Raw genomic sequence first — 21,438 nt, 5'->3', positions numbered from 1 at the left:
AATATACCCCTTCTGGTCTTGAGCTACACCTGTTCCTTAGCTCTATAATATCTGTGTTTTCTTTATCCCTAAACCTAGCAAGCCTATAGTTTTCCTTCCCTAGCATCACAGGAGCCTACCTCCACAATTACTCGTGAGGCCATAACATGTCCCCAAACTCGAAAATGTGGGTAATGTCCCCTTAATTCTCCCTCTTTCAAGGCATTAAAATAAATTCTCTCAATTTCTCTTGGACAATATCTCTTGGAGGAACCTTCTTCATTTCTACAGGTAGGAATTCACAACATACCTTTTGGGCAATAGGAGTAACTTATTGTCTGTCCTTGTGCCTCCAGCTTCTCTTCACTTTACCCCATCCCATGCAGGCCTGACAGATTAATTTTCCTACCCTGACTAATTCAACTCCACAGTAATATTTTCCCCTTGTTCTGGATTTCCTTAATACCTAGGTATCTGGTCGAGCTCATACTGACACACACACTCAATTGGTGTCTTGAAATTATCTCCTCAGTGGCCAAGATCTACATTGGCTATCAGTGATAATATTTTAATGACTGCAGCATCTTCTCTCAAAGGTGGGGCTTGGAAATTAATTTCATCAGATATGTGGCAAAGGTCACCTTATAAAACAGTAAGGACAGGCTCTGCGGTGAGTGACAGAGCACCTTTCAGTTCCTCACGTTGCAGGAATGGGAAGCAAGCCACAAAGCCAAGGCCTCATGGGATTACCCTCTCTTCTCTTCTGCTAATGACACTTGGTTGGCAGAGGTGATGAGATTCTATCATTCTCAAATGGACAGAACGTAAATAAACACCTTAAAAAAAAAAAAAACAGACAAGTTGCAGCTCGGAAATTTTTCAGTTTTTCTCATTGCAAAATCAATACCCATCAGCAGTTTGAAATTAAAAGCAAGATTAGGCCTCAGTTTTATACATGCCTTATTGTATTCCTAAAGCTTTCTACTCAGTCAGATAAATCTTCTTTAAGAGGATTAGGAAACTTTCATTATCTTTATCTAACCTGAACTAACACTAAGTCTGAAAAATTAATCTATAGACTGGACCAAAGCCGATAGCTGCTGGGAAGGAGGACTCTTGGATGTCTTTCTAATTGAGCAGTGGAGTCTCTGCTTCCACCCACTGGAAATTCAACGGGTCTCCAAAGAAAGAACATGTCATGCTATTGCTAACCAAGACAGAAGAGAATGCAACTCCCTGAGCGCCTTCTTTTAACCTCTCAGTAAATATAAAGACCCACCTTCTAAATATTCCAAGAGAAGGTTCTCCCCTGCACCTCCACCCTCCCCGGTCTTTTTTTTTTTTTTTTTACCCCCGCTCTCATCCGCACCCCCTTCCCACCTAGCAACCCTCAGTTTTTCCTCTATATCTCTGAGACTGTCTGCGGTCTTTTGAATTGGATTTCACAGGCCATCTCAGACGCCCAGAGGTATAAGAGTTGCTTGGCCTGGAGACTGTGAGGAGCTGACCCCTGGAACTGAAGACTCCACTGATCTGCATCTTACCTGTTCTCAGACCCTTTCTGTCCCAAAGTTCTGAGGCCTGCAGGGAGCTATCTGGCTTCCACATCCAGCCCAGGCAATGCTGCAGAGTGCCTTATGAAGAACGTTATCCCTGAAGCTCTGCACCGCTAGCCCTTCATGGCCTGTATTGACTTTGACATGCTTACACAATCTGTCTTATTTCCTGAAAAGTGATAGCCTTGTTCTGTTTGAGTCTGTTTCTGTACAGCGCCTGACAGTTCTTTTTTTATTTCAGTGCCGCATTTCCTGCGTTAGAAGATAACTTTGCTGTCAAGACCATGGGGATGGAGGTGCCACAAAGTCGTCACTTCCAACGCTGAGAATTTCAGCTCTTCTAGAACCAAGGCCAGGTGGCAGGCGGGGTAGAGGGAACTCATGTGCCCTTGTTTTTTGCACCCCAGAAACTTTCAACAGGCATTTCAACTCATCTCAGATGACTGATCTCACTGAGTGCCTCACCATCCTCTGAGGAGAAGCATCAGACATGACAGTTGTCTTTATCTCCAGATGGCAGGCCATCTTGTATCTCTAAAGCGGTGATCATCACCACGCCATGCCCCTGGGTGGAACACGTGTGGAGAATGGCAACAGCAGAGTCTACAGACATCTGTCGTATGGCAGGCTGATGTGAGCCATCATCTGACAGCACATAGGGGTGAGAGAAGGGCTTGGAGGCTGAACTGGGGCAAGGCTTCAAATTACATGGCAGCACCAGAGCCTGCTGGGGAACACAAACTTCAGAAAACAGAACTCTGGCCCACCACATGCCTTCGCAAATGGCTCACAGAGTCAGAAGCCTGGACGCTGTGCTAGCTAAGAGCTGTTCTAATTAAAAGAAAAGAATGGCCATCCTGAGTTGTATAAGTGGCTGAAGCAAGAAGAGACACTAACTCCTACTCAAACTCTCCATGAGACCAACTGAAACAAGCAAAATTATATTTTTTTAGAAAGGAAGGAACAAGAGAATCCATATTAGCTAAACAAGGATGCCAACACATATCACCTGACAGAAAAAAAAAAAAAAGATTAAATCATAAGCAGGGACTACTTCTGAGAGCTCATTCAGGGCCCCAAGACATCAGTACAGGAGACCCTGAGGAAGGTCCACCCAAATCTCTCATCTGGTAGAAGACGTATCATTGGAGAATGGGAGCTAGTCAGCTTGCACGTCATTGTTTCTGTACACTTACCTGACAAAAATCGCTTTACACAGTGAGGGGGGTGGGGAAAAGCAGTTAGTTGGGGGCAGGTCAAAATAAGTTCATCTGTACTGCTGTCTTGTTTCAAAATGGTTCTCAAATTCTCATAAGTGCTATCTGAATGTGTTTCTAATTTTTAATATTTAATGATTGATATCTGATTCTGACATTTCCTCAGCCGCCTTTTTTTTCTTTTTCCTACAAAGTGAAATTTGAATGAAAAACTATTAAATACTATGCCTGGGTTATACCAATTCAGATTTTTTAGAGAGAGTATGAGAGCATATTAGGGCATACACACACACACACACACACACACACACACCTTTTAATTATATAGATTTATTCCCAACGTAGACCTGGAGATATCATTTTGACTAGTCTCCCTCTTGATCTTGGCTCCACTGTGGGGCTAAGGGAGAGGTATCAGCACAGCAGCAACGCCGGAGAGAAACTGATGACACAGCACTCAGAACCCCTTCTGCAACATGCACACCCACCAGCTACACAAAAGTAGCCATGAGTCACATGACCTCACATCAGCATTATTAACCTTTGATTATGAAATAAGACTATGAAAGATATTCAAAGGCACAGATAGTGGGCACCATTCTATTTTTAAAATATAAGTGTCCCCTACTCCAGAGGGCTAAGTAACTTAAGAGATCTCTACTAGCCCATGTCAAACAACTTATTAAGAACTGAAGGACCAGAAATAAAATTCAGAACATTTATGAAGATTCTCAGTCAAGAAGCCAGCAGGCGAGAAGGAATCCTGGACTTATGCTCAATCTGGATTTTACAGAGGAAAACGCCTTTTTGTATCTTCATATGTGAGTAGAAGTAGATTGAGATTATGCTTCCCCTCCGTCATTCACAGTAACCCAAACCCACAAATCTAGCTGTGACTCACCTTGCACAATAAGGTGGACCCTGGAGGTCTTGGGGTGGTTGTCCGTCTGCACAGAGCAGGTATACGGGCCCTCGTCATACACGTCCACGTTCTGGATCATGATGCTGTACTGGGTTGGTGAGTTGACCAGGATAATTACACGTGGGTCTATGGACCACTTGTCATTCCCCGCGTAGAGGATGGTGCTGCGGTTTAGCCAGGCTACCCGCGTGACTCGGTCATCTATGGTACACCTGTGGGACATGGTGGGGAGCAAAGGAGTGCGGAGAGGGGAGGAGAGGGAAGGAGATGGGGGATATTGAGGAAGGGAGAAAGGAAGGAAGAAGAGGGGGGAAGGAAGGAAGAGAGAGTGTTGAGAGATTATATTATAAATACAGTGGCTGCATTTCAAGGAATAAATTAAACAACCTAACCCAGTGCTAAAAGAGAACAGTCAATTCTTGATCATACTTCCTAAATACAGGGTAACAGTGGCCTGAATCATCCTGAAGAACTGATGTTGCAAAATCATTTATATTTGATTTAGGAACATATAATGTGGATATCTTTGTCTTGTATTTGCTTTCTATTTTATTTTTCCCCTAGGCTTATATGAAAATTAGTTTATATTTCTTGAGCACATTTAGCACCTTGTGGGAGAAGTGGCCCAGGGGCACAGGGGAGAGAAAGTGGATCAGTATTTCAAATAGGTTACAGATAATCCACAAAGCAAATACATAACCTGTTGTTAGTCAAAAACTGAACACATTTACCTGCAAGCCTTCCTGGTATTGATAACCTCCTTGTACCACTGAGCTGCCCAATGCCTGCACACTACAATTTATAACATGGATTGGTACAATTCACCTTCGAAAGCCAACAATTTTGAAGGAAGCCATAGTTACCTCTTAAGATTTCAGAAGCGGGAAGAAGAAAATGGTCTCCCTACCCCATCAGAGAAAACAACGGTGCTGATGTATCTAGGTTATCATCAAGGTGAAGAGCTGACCGCTACTGTCATACCTCTCACCTACTCTTCTCAACCACTGGAGGCAAATGGAATTTGCTTTTTGGTGTGTATGACCTGCAAGTTACTCAGTTTAATGCAGAAATAAATATGCCTGTTGGTCAAGAAGAAAAGTCTCATATGGGCTCCAGGAACATGGAACTTGTAAATAGGAAATTAGGGAAAGGGAATCCTTTATAAATATGGGTTTGCAATGAAGGGCATGGTTAAAGGGTTAAAGTTGTGCCTACTTACTACCCAACACTCTAGTCAATTACAGCCCTGCTGCTTCCCTCAAATGTCCTATCAGAGAAGGTATGAGGTATGCCTTCTGAGGACAAGAAATGTGAATCCAGTGCTTCCAGGTGAGGAGACAGGGAAAAAAGACCGCCATCCCTCACCACATCTGATCCCACATCGACCGAGAGCAGAGAAACTTCTGACAGGGCTAGGAGATGGGCAGAATGCCAAAGACACTGGCAGTGGAGGAGAGAGCACACACACTTTGGACACACTGTTTCCCTTGGCTAAGTGACCAGCCTGACATACCCTGAAAGGTCGGGGGAACAGAATGATACTGGAACACCAAAATGACAGCTTTCGTTGAAAGGGGAAAACAGCCAGTCTAGTGAGGTACTCAACCTGGTTGGTAGGAGGAATGAAAATAAGACGAGCTTCCAATTACTGAGGTCTGTTTGTGTACAGGTCCACCTATTATGCAGCTGGTACCCACGGCGATGAGGTAGAAGTAGGTGGTAACTAGATGCTTTCAAATTACAGCAGGAAGAGATTCTTCTATTCTAAATCACTACTTGCTTTTTTTTCAAACTACAAATGTAAAACAAACATGTGAACAAATATAATGCTAAGATGCATAAAGGCCAAACTAATAATTGCATACCTACCCACCTCCTAATTCCCTCAGGTCATTATTTTGGTAACGGCCAATACTTCTCCTTCCACATTTTATCCTCACAGATATATATTTACATATACAAAGGTTGTGTAGATTGGTTTTTACCTGAAATAGAACCATAGTCTAACATTCCTAGGAAGCTTTCCTTTTAAGTTGACCACAGGCATCCCTGCACACCAGTAATTACAGATTTAATTTTATAATTGTTTCTAGGTAATTCTAACATCAATGAGACGAGTTTGGGGGGCCCAGGTGCACTCACCATAAGATACTGATAAGTCAAATATCATTGAATGACTACCACCTTAAAAGGTGTGTCATTGAAAAAGAAAAATTGAAGTCATGTTATTTCCTTCATATCCTGGGACCGTAACTTGACTTTCCACAATGTTTTTCCTTCTAGAGAAAATTTCCATTTCACTTAAAAGACTAAAGCCCCAATGGACCTTCCCTGCTTTTAACTTTCAAAAATATTTCTTAGGAAAAAAATATGATAAACTCATTCGTTCACTCTCAGTTTTAAATGACTGATAAGAGGTAATGTGCAACTTTTTCTAATGATAACTGTATTTTCATAAAGCCAAAATCCCCATTTGAATAACTCCTAATGATGAAGTGCCAATTGTACAATTCCAGGAATTGGCAGTCTGGAAAATGAATGGTGAATCGGGACGGAGTAAAGAGAATCATCTTCCAGTCCCTGGAATCACACAAACCCAGGTGACTACGTGCAAACAAGTATTTGTGCTTTTAGTCTGGTCAATTATGTATCTCCTTGCACATTTTTAAGTTGACATAATTTAAATTGTAGTTGCAAAGAATGAACTTTTGGTCTGTGGAAAATATTCACATTTTAAATATAAATGATGTTTGAAACATAAATAATAGTGATTTGATACTCATGATTATCTATTTTCAACATTCATGAACAAGCTCTTCTTTAACACTCATAAAATGTGTATCGTTGTATCGTTTTCTTTTTTAAACTTGAACTTGTGTTTCCATTATATCCTCTGCAAGATCTCATCCTGATACAATATTTTATGCTTGAAAATCATTTATTGATCAACTATCATATTTACATATAAATTTAACTTTCTTGTATGTTCTGTGACCATAAAGCTCTGAGTAACATTTTCTTTTAGGATGAGTTATCATTACAAGGATAATATTGATAAAATGATATAAATATATTATACATGTTGTTAAGTAATAATTAAACATAACAACTAAGCTTTTACTGGAAATATAGCTCTTAGTGCGATAGATGAGGCTTTTTAAAATTATACCATGGATAAATGCCATTATTGCTAGATAGAGCTAAGGATCAATTCTATTCCTATTCCTACTTTTGCTTTAAGAGAAACCTAAAGCAAGGAATATTAGAGTATGATTCTATTTCAGGTAAAAACCTGTTCACATAAGCAAGAATATGGAAATGAAAATCTTGTATAGAAATGTCAGTCAATCCTTTGAACTTTTTCCAAAATATATACCAAAAATCACATGGTAATAATATAGCTTCAAAAATCATTTTAATGATCTCACAGCTGACAATTCAATTAATTCTTCCTTCAATTTCTTTTAAAGCAATGAATTGGAAAATACCTGACTGGCAAAGGGCTTTGTAACTCAGTATCAAATTCATTCAATTTCTCAATATCTGGACAGTATACTGCTAATGTTGTACAAGGCCTTATCAAATTACTATTAAAGATAGGTTACTTTCTTCACTTAGAAACACCTTGTTTAACCCAATACAGTCAGAAATGAGGAGAAAATTGAAATACTGTTTATTTTAATATGCCAAATTTCACTGTCCTCTGTCAGAAAACGTCTTTTTCTTTCTCTCTACTTTCAAGACAGAGAAGGCACCAGGTTTGGCATGAATTTAGCTCTGATGAAATAATGTGCTCAGTACCTTCAGTACTTCTCTGCTTCACTTTGGTGGACTCTCCTTCAAGAATGAGCATCTGTTTGATAATAGCTGGGTGACAAAGGTGACAAAGAAGGTAAAGGAAAATTCTCTCCTGGACAATTAGTAAAGTGGAAGCAGTCAGAAAGGACAACTGAAATTACAATCTAATCTCAGGCACTATGTCAGGCAGACAGACTTTAGAAAACTGGAGATATGAAGCTATGTTACCTTAAACATATTATTGTCCTTGTATAAAACCTACAACTGCAGCGTGGGGTGTATGCAACCAGGGCAAATAACCACGGAGCCTGGCAGAGGCCAACTCTGAAACACATCAGTCCAAATCTACCTCCGAGGGCCAGAACACAGCCTCAGTGCTCAGCCACACAGCCTGTGGAGAGCTTTGTGTACCCCTCCAGTAGGGCTAGACAAACCCTACATAGATGACCAGGGCCCAATTTATCTGCTCTCAAACATGGGTCTCATTAGTGGGCATGGAGGGCAAATAGAGGGATACCTGGATACATAACATGTTTCAAATGGAGCAGAGTTGGATCACTCAGTCTGTACAGTTCAAAAGCCTAACAAATGATCAAGAAAACTTGGTAGAATGAGGATGTTGGTGGAGGACAGTTATTTTCCTCATAACATTTCTGTGCTTCAGAAGAAAGTGTAGTATCGATGCTTCTTGCTTTTTTCCATCACAACAGGGCTCTTTCACTGTCCTCTGAACAGCAGTAAGAAGAGCTTAGGGAAGGACTTAAAAAATATGTTTAAATATTCTTTCAAACCTGGCTCGTTCCTCGCTGTTTATGGCTGTGTCCTGGACTCTCATTAACAAGAAGCACGTGGAAGGGGTTTTTGATGTGAAATAAGGAAGAGTCAAGAGGAAAGTTGAGAAATATTAGTGTCGACTTCCAGATTTCTTGAAAACTTTAAGGCATTTAAAATTCTTACATTCCAAGTTAACCCTACCTACTGGTCCTTCATAAGAGAAATCATTACTACTCCATCACAAGTAATGTCTACAATTATATGGTGCTTATTCTGTGCCTGGCACAGCTTAAAACCTTTCCATATATTAAATCACTCGATCTTCATCTCTACCCCTTGAGATATGCTCTAGTAATATCCACATTTTACAGATGAGGAAACTGAAACACAGAAAGCTTCAGGACTCCTAAAGTCCACAGCTGGTACTATCAGAGCAGGAAATTCGAACGTAGGCAGCCTGGCTGTAGCCTTTCTGTACTTGAGAGCTGTGGTCTGCTCCTTAGAAAGAAAGTACTTGTGACTTGAGAATCCAAGTAACAAAGCCAGCCAAAATTGGATGGCCTTATTCAATCAGTTTCCCTCACATGCATGGTACTGATTTAATTTCCTCATAAGAGATAAAATAGTTTAGCAGAACAGAAAAGATATTTGAAAGTTATTTTGTGCATTCTTAAACCAGTGCTAGCTACTTATCTGTGAGGAGAGGTGAAAATAATCAGAAAGCGCAAAGAGATGCCCAAAAGACATTGGGAAAAAGAGACTCTGCAGGCAAAGTGTCATTTCCAATGCCGCTGATTATGGGATGCAGGGTTGTTTGTGCTGTTTGAGGAGGAGGTACAGGTATGGCAAACGCATGCCTTCAAGCAGTGGTTCTCAAACTTTAACGTGCATCAGAATCACCTACAGAACTTTTTAAAACACAGATTGCTGGGTCCAATTCCCAGGAGCTTTTGGTCCAGTGGGTTTGGAGGTAGGCTGAGAATTCGCATTTCTAACAAATTCCAAGGTGAGATCAGTGCTGCTGGCCTAGGGCCCCCATTTGAGAACCTCTGCCTTAAAGAAACCAGACAAGAAATAGGCTGGAATTTAATCAAAATAATAAAATCTTCCTGAAAAGTGAAATTAGCTAGTTTTAATTTTTTTGTTTGCATTTAGTCCTTTTGTTTTTATTTCTATATTTCGCCTCTGCAAATACAAAATTTAAAAGTGCCATGATTGACAACAGATATTTAATGAGTGTCTAATGTGTACTAGAGAAAAGTTCCAGGAGCAGAGAATGCTAGGAAAGGGGCATGCCCCTTGAAGCTATGTCCAGTGAGACAATGAGAGCATATTAGTAAAGCATATTAGTTTCAGAGACTAAGTGGCAAAAAATAAAGCAGAGGAATGGAGAGAGCCACGGGGACTGGGATCATATTTGAGACTGAGTGGTCAGAAAATGACCCATTGCGGCCTGCAGGCTAGGTGCTGAAGTTTTTACAATCTTAAATCTGTATGCAATATGATGTACACCTGAAAATCATGTCTAACTCAAGAATGAAAGTCACACCTCACATACACAGATAGCTGTAGGATCATGTAGATAACATGGAAAGCTGGAAAACAAGTCTCTTAAAACAGCCTCATGAAAATAGTCTCTCTTATATGGGTAACATTATAGGTGTTAGTGTTCAAGTGATTGACAATTGGCATTTTGAGATGCTGAAGTTAACCAAGAAATGGCTTTAGATTTCCGCCCTTGTTATCGTGATAATACCTAAAATATGTTGCATGCCTCTCTATCTGAATGAGTGGACATTGGCAAATAAAGTTTAATCTCTCATACAGACTTTCATTCTAAATCTCCACTCTCTTTGTAATCTAATGTTAATATTAAATATACCACACTTCACAGAATTTACAACACTGAATTTAATTATTTATGCACTTATTTGTCAGGCTGTAACTACCACATGAATAAGAACCCTGTCACAGGTCTTCATTTTGTATTACCAGCATCCCCGTAGGCCACCTGGCATCTCATAAGTGATCAATACATATTTATTTTTTAAATTTATTTTTTAAATTTATTGGGGTGACAATTGTTAGTAAAATTACATAGATTTCAGGTGTACAATTCTGTATTACATCATCTATAAATCCCATTGTATGTTCACCACCCAGAGTCAGTTCTCCTTCCATCACCATATATTTGATCCCCCTTACCCTCATCTCCCACCCCCCGTCCCCCTTACCCTCTGGTAACCACTAAACTATTGTTTGTGTCTATGAGTTTTTGTTTCTCAGTTGTTTGTCTTGTTCTTTTGTTGTTTTTGGTTGATATACCACATATCAGTGAAATCACATGGTTCTTTGCTTTTTCTGTCTGACTTATTTCGCTCAGCATTACACTCTCAATACATATTTATAATGATTAAAAGATGTAGGACAATTTTTTCAAACTGGTATCAGAAGAACCCACATAAGATTATAACTAAGGATACTGTATTACATAGCTGAAAGTTGCTGCAAAAGTTGATTTTAAATATTCTCCCCCTAGATATGTTAATTATATGATGGGATGGAGGTGTTAACTTATGCTATGGTAGGAATCATTTTGCAATAAACACATTAAACTAACATTATACACCTTAAATATATATGATGCTATATGTCAATTACATGTCAATAAAGCTGGGAAAGAAAGAACCCACATAAGCTAAAGTAGATGTCCTTGGAGAAGTATGCATATGTGTGTCTCTGTGAGTTAGACACACACACACACACACACACACACACAGTCCACTGTTTCTCTATTAGGATTTTTTAATATAGTATTTTCATGTCTATAATACTCTGGAAAAATATAGTATGTACATATTCTCGATGTGCTATGACCACAATTAGATTTAAATGTTCAGATTTGTGTCTATTATTACCATGGCATCAAAGAGTACTTCTTTCACTGCCTTGGGCTAATGAGAAAAATACAGAGGTGAATGTACTGTATTAGCAAAGCATTCCTGCCAAAGAAAGCTGAATGCTGCCAGGGTCCACTGTAGAAATAAAGGTTCCCGCAGTCTGAATGAACCAATGTGGAAGGAGAACTTGGTTGTCATACGGCACACGCTGCAGTCAACAGTGACATTCTTACAGCAGTCAGTACCATCTTCACATTGCAAGTTAGACATTAATTTCAATAAAACATCATCCATTAAATTAATATTGCAGGTTTTAACTTTAATGGTTATATACGTGTATGATTTATAATTTTTGATTTCAGGGTCAAATAAGGGTAAGATTAAAGCACTTATACAGTTTTATGATTTTATATATATAAAAATTTTTAAATAATGTTACCCCTGGGAATTCCTGAGAATGTGTCTCTCCCCACCTCTGTCTCCTGCCTTTAAAATGACCTACTACAGAATGCTCAATTTAAGAAATGCTAAAAAAAAGTAACAGGGTTGAATGTTAAAACCCCAAAATGCATTTTTAAGTGTCCTTTTAAAATTTACCCACAATATTCTTTTTTTGTTTGTTTTTTGTCATTTGCCTTTTTTTCACAAATTGAAAGGTAATTGAATTTAAGAAACTGATGTGTTTCAGGATATATTAATAATGCCAGTGTGAAAAGTGGGAGGAAGGTTTTTCTTTAGAGAACTCAAAAACCAATAATAACTGGATTTTTATTTTTGTTAAGGAAAGGCGAGGAAGCTAGCCAAAATGAAATCTTTTTAGATCAATTCCCCAAGTATTTTAAATTGCAAGAAGCTGTTCTCCTGGGAAGCTTTAACTACTCAGTGATTTCCTGAGTTACAAATACAGCCAACTCTAGAGCATCACCAAGGTCCCAAAGTTATATAAGAGAAAACTTTATGATTCAGATAGTCAAAAATTCAACTAGAGAGTAGTAACTTTGCAAGAACTAGTATTTGCTGATAAGATATTGGTGGATAATAGATATGAAAGCCTAGACGAGTGGGTAGGGATTAGAGCTTTTTAGAGACGGTCCAGGCTGGAAATACAGAGGGTCCCCCAAAAAGGAAATACATTTTAAGAAAGGAAAAAAAAACTGTATTAAAATTGTAATACAATGAATGACGTTAGCATTCATTTGATTAACGCCATTTTTTGAGTGAACATCATACTACATATTGCTAACATAATTCAATTCAACTTTGAAGAGTAATACATAGATAACATCTCTTAAAATGTGTACTTTTTTTGGCACCCCCGGTATTTCAGTGGTGTATGAGACTGATTTTGAAGGCTGCCCGACACATGGCATCTGCACATTGTTCCCAACAAGATGTGGTGCCAACAGCAGCTGGGGAGGAGAGTCTCATTAACGCACAGACAGGGTGTGTGTGAGGGTGAGGGAAGGGTGTTATCCAGAGAAAAGGAGAAAACACATCATATGCATGCAGGATGAGGGCCCTTGGGGCAATAGAATATTTAAAACAAAACCAAGTAAGGTGTGGAGTATCCTGAAAACGGTGCTAAGTGAAGCAGAAAATCAGCTGCAGGATGATGATGTGTTGTGGTTTCAGCCACAGCCGATGATATATGAGACCATCAGAACAGTGCCCAGTGTGTCCTGTAGCAGGCAAGGGGAACTTCCTGTCTCTACCAGCACTGGAAGGGCTCTCCTGAATACAGAGAGCGACGTCACGCACCTCCCCACCCAAGTGAGGCAGCCAGGCTGAAGGCAGTTCAGAGCAGAGCATCTGATATGTGAAGGAAAATGAAGGGAGTGATTTATGTGGAAAGATGGCTCTGCAGAGAGGTGGAAACTGCTTACAGCCACAGAAGAGGAGTTAAAACTGCATCGCTGTGGGAGGAGAGAGGAGAATTCCTATCATGGTAATAGAAGGGAAAGTATCGGTGGCTAAACATAATTATGAAAAGAAACGGTAGGTAAAAAAGGCAGAAAAACGTTCTCCGAACAAAATAATGAATGATTGAGCTGGCCTCTTCCCATACTCCAAATCACTCTGTAAATTCGCAGGGTGTGTCGGGAAGATAACTCTATCAGTTTTCCAAGGAGACAGAGGCAAGGCCAAAATAAAAATAGTACCAAAACCATCATAAGACAGAGTGCCTGCCTTCAAGATTCTTATGATCTCAGCTGAATGATAGAATACCAGAGCATTAAAAAGATACCGTATCACATTCATGGATACAATAAAAAGTGTACACTCATCCATTCATTTAACACATATTTACTAAGCACCTGCTAAGTGCCAAACATTCTACTAGGCCCTAGAGATAAGATATTGAGCAGAGAATCGTTGTCTCTACCCTCACAGTACTTTCAGATTTGAGAGAGCAGTACGCAGTCAGCAAACTGCCAGAATACCTATATATTACTCTACTGCAAACTGAATTGAGGCAACCACTAGAACTGTCTTGTGCAGGGGATGGTACAGGAAGCCCTACTCAATCTAGAAACAGGCTTTTCTGAAGAAGTGGAAATTATTCTACCATTGAAAACTGAGGCAGAGCACTGAGTACGTGTGTTGGTTACAGAGAGCATTTTAGATAGAGGACAGGGCAGATGCACAGCCCGTGAGACAAAGGTTGACTCGGGTAAGGAACAGAATGGAAGCCAGAGTGGCCCAAGCAAAGCCGACGAGGAAATGGGCAGATTGTGTGGCACGCAGGAGGCGTACGTGGCTGCACTGAAAAGTCTGCATTTGCTTCTAGGTATAATGGGGACTCCCTGAACAGGTTGAAGCAGAGGCAGGCCATGTTTTAGATGATGCCGTTCACAAGAATACGCTGGGCTTCTTTTGGAGAATGAACAATGGCAGGACAAGAGGCAGAACTAGTGAACGGCTTCTATATCCCTGTAGACATAAGAGAATAGTCATGTGACCAGAGGGTCTGTATCTACAGGGAGAGGTGAGGAGCCAGAGCGAAGGAAGGGAGTAAGGAATGAAAGGAGAGGGAAGTGTTGACAACACTTTCACGATGTTGGCAGCAAAGGTGGGAAGAAAAATGAAGTCAGAAAGGGCAATGGCCTCTCCAAAGAGTTTTTGTTTTGTTTTTGTTTGTTTGTTTAAAAACACTTGGGAACTTACTTATTCATTTTATAAATATTTAATGAATATCTACAGGGTGCTGAAACTTTTCAAACTTTCATATGCCCACAAATTACCGGTGCATCTTGTTAATTCCCTAAGTATGGGTAGGGACCACAATTCTGCATTTTAACAATCTCTGTAATTATGCTGATGTGCTGGGCCCTGCACTTTGAGTAGCCCAATTTTAGTCACTGGAGATGCAACTGTCAATGATACAAGAACCAGCTTTCTTAAATACCACTACGTAAATAAGTACTAATGAGACTGATCTTATTGAATGAGAACAACTCTCACCTGCAGGAGAAAGGTGATAACTGACAGAAAAAATACAGCAGAGGTGAAAAAGTACAGGATTTGAAGCACATAAAGGAAGGTGCTTCATCTGTTGTATCATAAGAAGAAAAAAATAGAAACACAGATATGTTTGTGGACCTAGTTATGGGAAAGTAAGGAGGCTACTGAGTAACGGTTTCTATTTTCTCTAAAATACAGGGCAACGCTATTGGATGAAGGTTGGTGGGAGAGTAGGGGAGAAGGGAAGGCAGGTGCAGGAAAAGTGAAATAGCTGTTGCATCAAAATGAGAGCAAAATTACTGGGGAAATGTACTACGATTCGCAGGCAATGCTGAGGTCCCATTTGTAGTTGTTGGCCAAGGATTTATCCTGATGACACTGTGCCAGCTTGGAGGATATTCTCCAGCATTGCTCAGCGGCTCAGCTGCAGGCAGTGTGGATGGCGGGGTTCATCCAATGTTGGAGTATGCCAGATGAGCAAGGGAGAACAAGCCAAGGATTAAAGGAATTAAAAACCAATTGATTAAAAGGAGACATGAAGAGAGGAGGGGCTGATGAATAGGTAGAACCTGGTGGGTTTGATGCACTGGCAGCCTTAATGAGGTCCTTGCACAAATGAGCTGGAATGGAAAAAACTACATGATGGAAAGCAGAAAACTGTACATGACGTGCAATTATGGCCCTTGTCAATGAGGGATTCAACTAACTCTGAGGCCAGATGGATCACCTAGGTGGATCTTGACAATATTGAGAATGATGGTGGGAGATGAGCGTTCTTTATGAGCTTTGATGATATATGTAAATTGAGTATTATAGGGATAGTATACTGTGGTGCTAAGGGAACACCTTGACATCAGACTGACAAGGGCTTTTCTACTTACTAACAGCTGATCCTAGGACAGACATTTGGTTTAATCTCTCAGAAACTCCATTTTCTCATCTGTGAAGTAGGATGAGTATATTTCATTCCTAGTGTTATTCAATGTTATTATGAGCCTGAATAATGTAATGAGTGGAGAAGAGTCAGAACTTCACCCGCTAAACAGTAAACACTTTTTAAACAAAGCCTGCTGTACTACTATTGTCAGAGAGCGCTGTTGCTTCACTTGGAAAAATACAACTCAACCTCTGTTATGTGGAAGTGTGTGTTAGTTTAACCAAGTGATAACAAATGCATTTGGTTATCATTTTCCAAGGCTTTCTAAAGCTTTCTCTTTATGTATTTTCAAATCTATGAAGAATGGGATTTGATTTAGGGTTGTTTGAGCCCATTTCAAGACAGGTAATTCTGCTGGATACTAGATCAGAAATAAAATGAGATTTACATTTTAAGCATTACCTAGCATGTTGGTCCAGTGTTTTTCCAGCTTGCCTATAAATTATTTCACATCTAATGAGAGTTTCTTTTTTTTTTTCTGAAAATTTCTCACTCTTCAAAAGTATTTTGTACTTGACCTATGTAGAGTTCTGCGGTAGGATTTCATTTCCCTCTAAGGTTGATTTTCTCAGCTAAAGCCACTAAGATAACTTTAACTTTGTATTTTTATCAGGCCTCGTTCACTGTGTGTTGACATAGTGGTTGATGGGCTGGTTTCTAGATTGATGACCAGTGGTTGGTAAAATGCTGTATTTCTAAAAATACATAATTGAGAGATCAATCAATACAATTGTGCACACCTGAAAGAGAATTCAGTTGGCCCCCAGGCCCTTGATAGCTTATGCAGAGATGTCCTTGTCTTGAGCAGTTCCACTGTATAAATAGGACAACCCTCAGCTTAGAAGAACCAGATACCCAGAACATTCCATTCTCAAACTGACTGAGACATTACCAAAATCAAATGCAAACTGTTTAGGAGCTGAAGCGGATGAGAGTAATGAGGTGATGGGGATAGGATCACAACTGAATGGATTACTTTAGGTCAGAGCTTCAGAGCAATACATTAAATTTCTTTAAGAGAGATTTACCACACATATACTGCAAGATACTAAGGGAAAGTGAAAATTGCTCCAAGGGCCTCAGTCCCAACCCAAGGAGACATCATTACCTGGTAAAACAGTTGTTCAGAGGCAGTGGTAAGGGTGCATTTTAGGGTAGATGAAGGACAAGCACATATTTTAGCAAAGTGTCTCTCCACAGAACTGAGCTAGTCATGAGTGGATAGCCTGCTCATATTTGGAGGCATCATGTGGCTTTGGGATGCCTCCTTTTCTCCACTTTCTTCTTTTGTGGCTGTCTTAAAAGGTAGTGCTATAGCATAAAACAAAGTCATTTCAGAAGCAGTGAACCCTTGGGTAAAGAAGAAAAGTGTCTCTTAAAGTACAAACAATAAAAGTCTCTCTTTTCCCCTTATCCAGCCCCATATTCCTAGCCCCTCTGGTCCTCGACAATGGTGCAGAATTCCATGTGGTGTTGTGAAAGGCCATGAGGGCATTTGCTTTCACACATGCCTACCTGTCCTAGACAGCTGTTTCAGAACATACCTTGTGGCTAGTCAGGGGTGCATTCAAAGCGACCCAGAACAATTCAGTTATTTGTCACCTGGCTCTTACTCTGCAGATTCTACCTCCACATCCTACACAGCTTTAAAATTCAGCCTCCTGATTTGCCCATTATAGTTGGCAAAGAAGTGAGTGAGATGAGAAAATGTTTCCCAAGCACACACCATTTTAATTCCATCCAATAGATTATCCTGACATATTTACTCATGGCCATGTCTGTCTCAGTATCATCCATGGAAAAGTATAAATTAAAATTTTAAATTAAAAGCGGAGAGTCTGGGGAGCTTGATATCTTTTTGAAGAATTGAGCAAGTCAGCCACAGGCTCCCAGCATGAGTATCGTGGGAGCAAAGACTCTGGCAGTTCAGAAATTACAGCCCACGGATTTCCCTGCAAATACCTTCCTACATATAATGTAAGGAATCATGGAATCCCAAAGACAGGCAAAACCTCAAAGGTCATTCTTCTCTCTTCAGAACTGCACATAAACAAAGCCTTCCCTGTTTGGGTTCAACGGAAACTTATCAGAAATTGCTAACGGACTGATTTATTTTTTGAAACCAAAAAATGTGCTGAAAATTGATTTGCTTTATCCAATTACAGGAATTTTGTGTAATGTACTGGTTAAGAGAATAAACATTTTAATAAGAGGTATATAAGTTCCAGTCACAGGTCTATAATTTACAAACTCTTGACCCTTTCTGTACAACGGTTTTCTCATTTATAAGATGGAAATCATACTTAAAAATCATAGATTAGACGTCATCAAAATGGCGGCGTGAGATGAGCCTCTGTACAGCTCCCCTGGAATTTACAATTAATCAAACAACAATAACTCCACAAAGGACTCCCTGCATACCAGACAGGCAAGACGAAGAGGCCCACTACTGAATTCACCTAAAGGTGGGTGAATCACATGAGGGTGGGGGGAGGAGGGTAGGGGGAAGTGTGGAGACAGAGCCGAGCGGGCACAGGACGCAGACCTATCTCAGTGCTCCGAGCTCGCTGCATCCCGGAACTACCGCAGCTGTGAGAGAGGGAAGAACTCGGACTGCTAGGGTTCCGCTTATGGCCCACAGGGCTGAGGGGACAGCATATAACACGGCTAAACCCAACGCTCACGGCAGAGACCTCGGAGAAAAGACTGAGGGAAGAAGGCTGAAAACGGTGGTTTAAGCCCTCACTGCCGAGCAGAGAACGGAGCCTTAGGCACTGAGACTAGCCGCCCCCTCCCTGCCCTCCCAGAGCTCGCCCCACCCCCACCTGCCCAGTGCTAGAAGCGGAACAGTAGCAGTGTCAGATCAAAAGAACAGAATATTTCCAGTTCTGAGAACTGTGGACACAGACACAGATTTGCAGCCCAACTAGTTCCGGCAAAGGGGAGGGAGCTGTGGAAGCAGGACCGGCTGTGGTGGTGGTCGCCACCATTGCTCTGGGCCAACTCTCACAACTCACCCCGCCCCTGGCCCCACCTATCTGGGCGGATCCCTGCAGGAGAAAACAGAACTGCTGAAACATATGGGCTCTGAATCTGGTGCAGGAAGAGCTCTGGAACTTCAAAAGCTCTCCACATACCCACAGGGACACTGCGCCCTGTGACCCAGGTGAACTATTAACAGAGGAGAAACCCGTCTCCCAGGGAATCCCCCCATTGTGAGAGAAGCTGGAATAGTGCAGAGAAAACATAGCACTAGAGTGTGAGAGGGAAAAAAAAGGCTGCAGCCAGAGAGAAAATAAAACATTCTACCAACAAGTACTGGAAAACAAACGAAAGACCTCTTCCTATCAACCTGTTGCAAAAGCCACTACTGTACATGTCTAGGAAGAGAAATAATAAATCAGTAATTGCCATGAATAACCAAGGAAACAAGACAGCTCAGAAAGAAAGTGAAAAGTCTCCAGAAAAGGAACTTAAAGATATGGAAATATGTGACTTAAATGACAAAGAATTCAATATTGCGGTTCTGAAAAAACGCAATGAGATGCAAGAAAACACAGAAAGGCAGTTTAATAAACTCAGGAACACAAAGAAAAACATGAACATTTTACGAAAGATATTCAAATTTTGAAAAAGAATCAAATAGATTTTCTGGAGATTAAGAACTCAATAGAAGAAATGAAGAATGAAATAACCAGCTTAGGTAGTAGAGTTGACCAGATGGAGGAAAGAATCAGTGACATCGAAGATAGAAACCTGGAAATTATACAGATGGAAGAAGAAAGAGACTTGAGACTTAAAAGAAATGAAAGAACTCTACAAGAACTTTCTGACTCCATCAGAAAGAGCAATATAAGAATAATGGGCATACCAGAAGGAGAAGAAAGAGAAGGGAACAGAGAATATATTCAAACAAATTGTTGATGAGAACTTCCCAAACTTGTGGACAGAACTGGACCCTCGAATCCAAGAAGCAAATAGAACACCTAATTACCTCAATCCCAACAGGCCTTCTCCAAGGCACATTGTATTGAAGCTGTCTAAAATCAATGACAAAGAAAGAATCCTCAAGGCAGCCAGGGAAAAGAAGATGGTAACCTACAAAGGAAAGCCCATTAGATTATCATCAGATTTTTCAGCAGAAACTCTACAAGCCAGGAGGGAGTGGAAACAAACATTCAAACTATTGAAAGAGAGAAATTATGAACCAAGAATAATATATCCAGCAAAGATATCCTTTAGATATGAAGGAGGAATAAATACCTTTCCAGACATACAGAAGCTGAGAGAATTTTCTAATACACTACCCGCACTACAAGAAATACTAAAGGAGGCTATTCGACCACCATCAACAGGGACAATAGGTGGCAACAAAAACATAAAAAGAAAGAGAGTAAGGCCTGAACCGGAATATGGGAATGGAGAAAGTAAGCGTGCTGAAGAAAATGGAATACTCTAAATATCAAACTTTCTTTTACATAAACTTAAGGGTAACAACTCAAAAAAAAAATCCAGAACTGAAATATATACTGTAATAAAAGAAGAAACAGAGGGAAATATCATAGAATACCACCACACAGAAATAATAGACAATAACAAAAAGGCAAAGAAACAATGGAGACACAGCCTTACCAGAAAACTAAAGATAGAATGATAGTAAATCCTCACATCAAAAATCACCCTACATGTAAATGGACTGAACTCATGAATAAAAAGGCACAGAGTAGCAGATTGGATCAAAAAACTAAACCCAACCATATGCTGTCTCCAAGAGACACATCTCAGCTACAAGGACAAGCATAGACTCAAAGTGAAAGGGTGGAAATTGACACTCCAAGCAAATGGTACCCAGAGAAAATCAGGTATAGCCATAATGATATCAGATGAAACAGACTTCAGGGTGAAAAAGGTAACAAGAGACAAAAATGGACATTTCATAATGGTAAAGGGGACGATACAACAAGGAGACATAACAGTCATCAATATTTATGCCCCCAATCAGGGCAGACCGAAATATACCAAGCAACTAGCAACAGAACTAAAGGGAGAAATTGACCAAAACAAATTTATACTAGGGGACTTAAATACATCATTGACACATATGGATAGATCATCCAAACAGAAAATAAATAACGAAATAGCAGCCCTAAAAGACACATTAGATGAAATGGACATAATTGACATATATAGAGCACTTCATCCTAAAACATCAGACTATAGATTCTTTTTTAGTGTACATGGAACATTCTCAAGGATAGACCGTATATTGGGACCTAAAATCAGCCTCAGCAAATTTAAGAAGATTGAAATCATACCAAACATATTCTCTGATCACAAAGCTTTGAAATTGGATATCAACTACAAAAAGAAAGTGGGAAAAAACACGAACACGTGGAGATTAAACAACATACTTTTACAGAATGACTGGGTCAAAGAAGAAATTAGAGGAGAGATCAAAAGATACATAGAAACAAATGACAATGAAAATACATCCTACCGAAATTTTTGGGATGCAGCATAAGCAGTTTTAAAAGGGAAATTTATATCATTACAGGCTTATCTCAAGAAACAATAAAAATCCCAAATAAATATCCTCATGTTACACCTTAAAGAACTAGAAAAAGAAGAACAAGTGAAACCCAAGGACAGCAGAAGAAAGGAAATAACAAAAATCAGAGCAGAACTAAATGAAATAGAGAACAAAAACACAATAGAAATCATTAATGTGACAAAGAGCTGGTTCTTTGAAAAGATTAACAAAATTGATAAACCCTTGGCTAGACTCACTAAGATAAAAAGAGAGTAGACACTAAATAACAAAATCAGAAATGAAAAAGGAGAAGTTATCACGAATGCCACAGAAATACAAAGGATCATCCAAGAATACTATGAA

The 21,438-nt window shown here is 39.9% G+C and overlaps 1 protein-coding gene across 1 annotated transcript in view; it reads right to left on the bottom strand.

Moving 5' to 3' along the window:
* Nucleotides 1-21,438, bottom strand: part of LOC109438897 (opioid-binding protein/cell adhesion molecule) — a 581,752-nt gene that overhangs the window by 265,474 nt on the left and 294,840 nt on the right. The window contains exon 2 of the mRNA XM_074321787.1: nt 3,654-3,886. Coding sequence (XP_074177888.1) covers nt 3,654-3,886 — 233 coding nt within the window. The remainder of the gene's footprint in view (nt 1-3,653; nt 3,887-21,438) is intronic.

The sequence above is a fragment of the Rhinolophus sinicus genome, linkage group LG16, assembly GCF_036562045.2.
Source record: "Rhinolophus sinicus isolate RSC01 linkage group LG16, ASM3656204v1, whole genome shotgun sequence".
Lineage (NCBI taxonomy): Eukaryota > Metazoa > Chordata > Mammalia > Chiroptera > Rhinolophidae > Rhinolophus > Rhinolophus sinicus.
The sequence above is the reverse complement of the archived record's forward strand: the minus strand, read 5'-3'. Positions and strand labels throughout refer to the sequence as shown.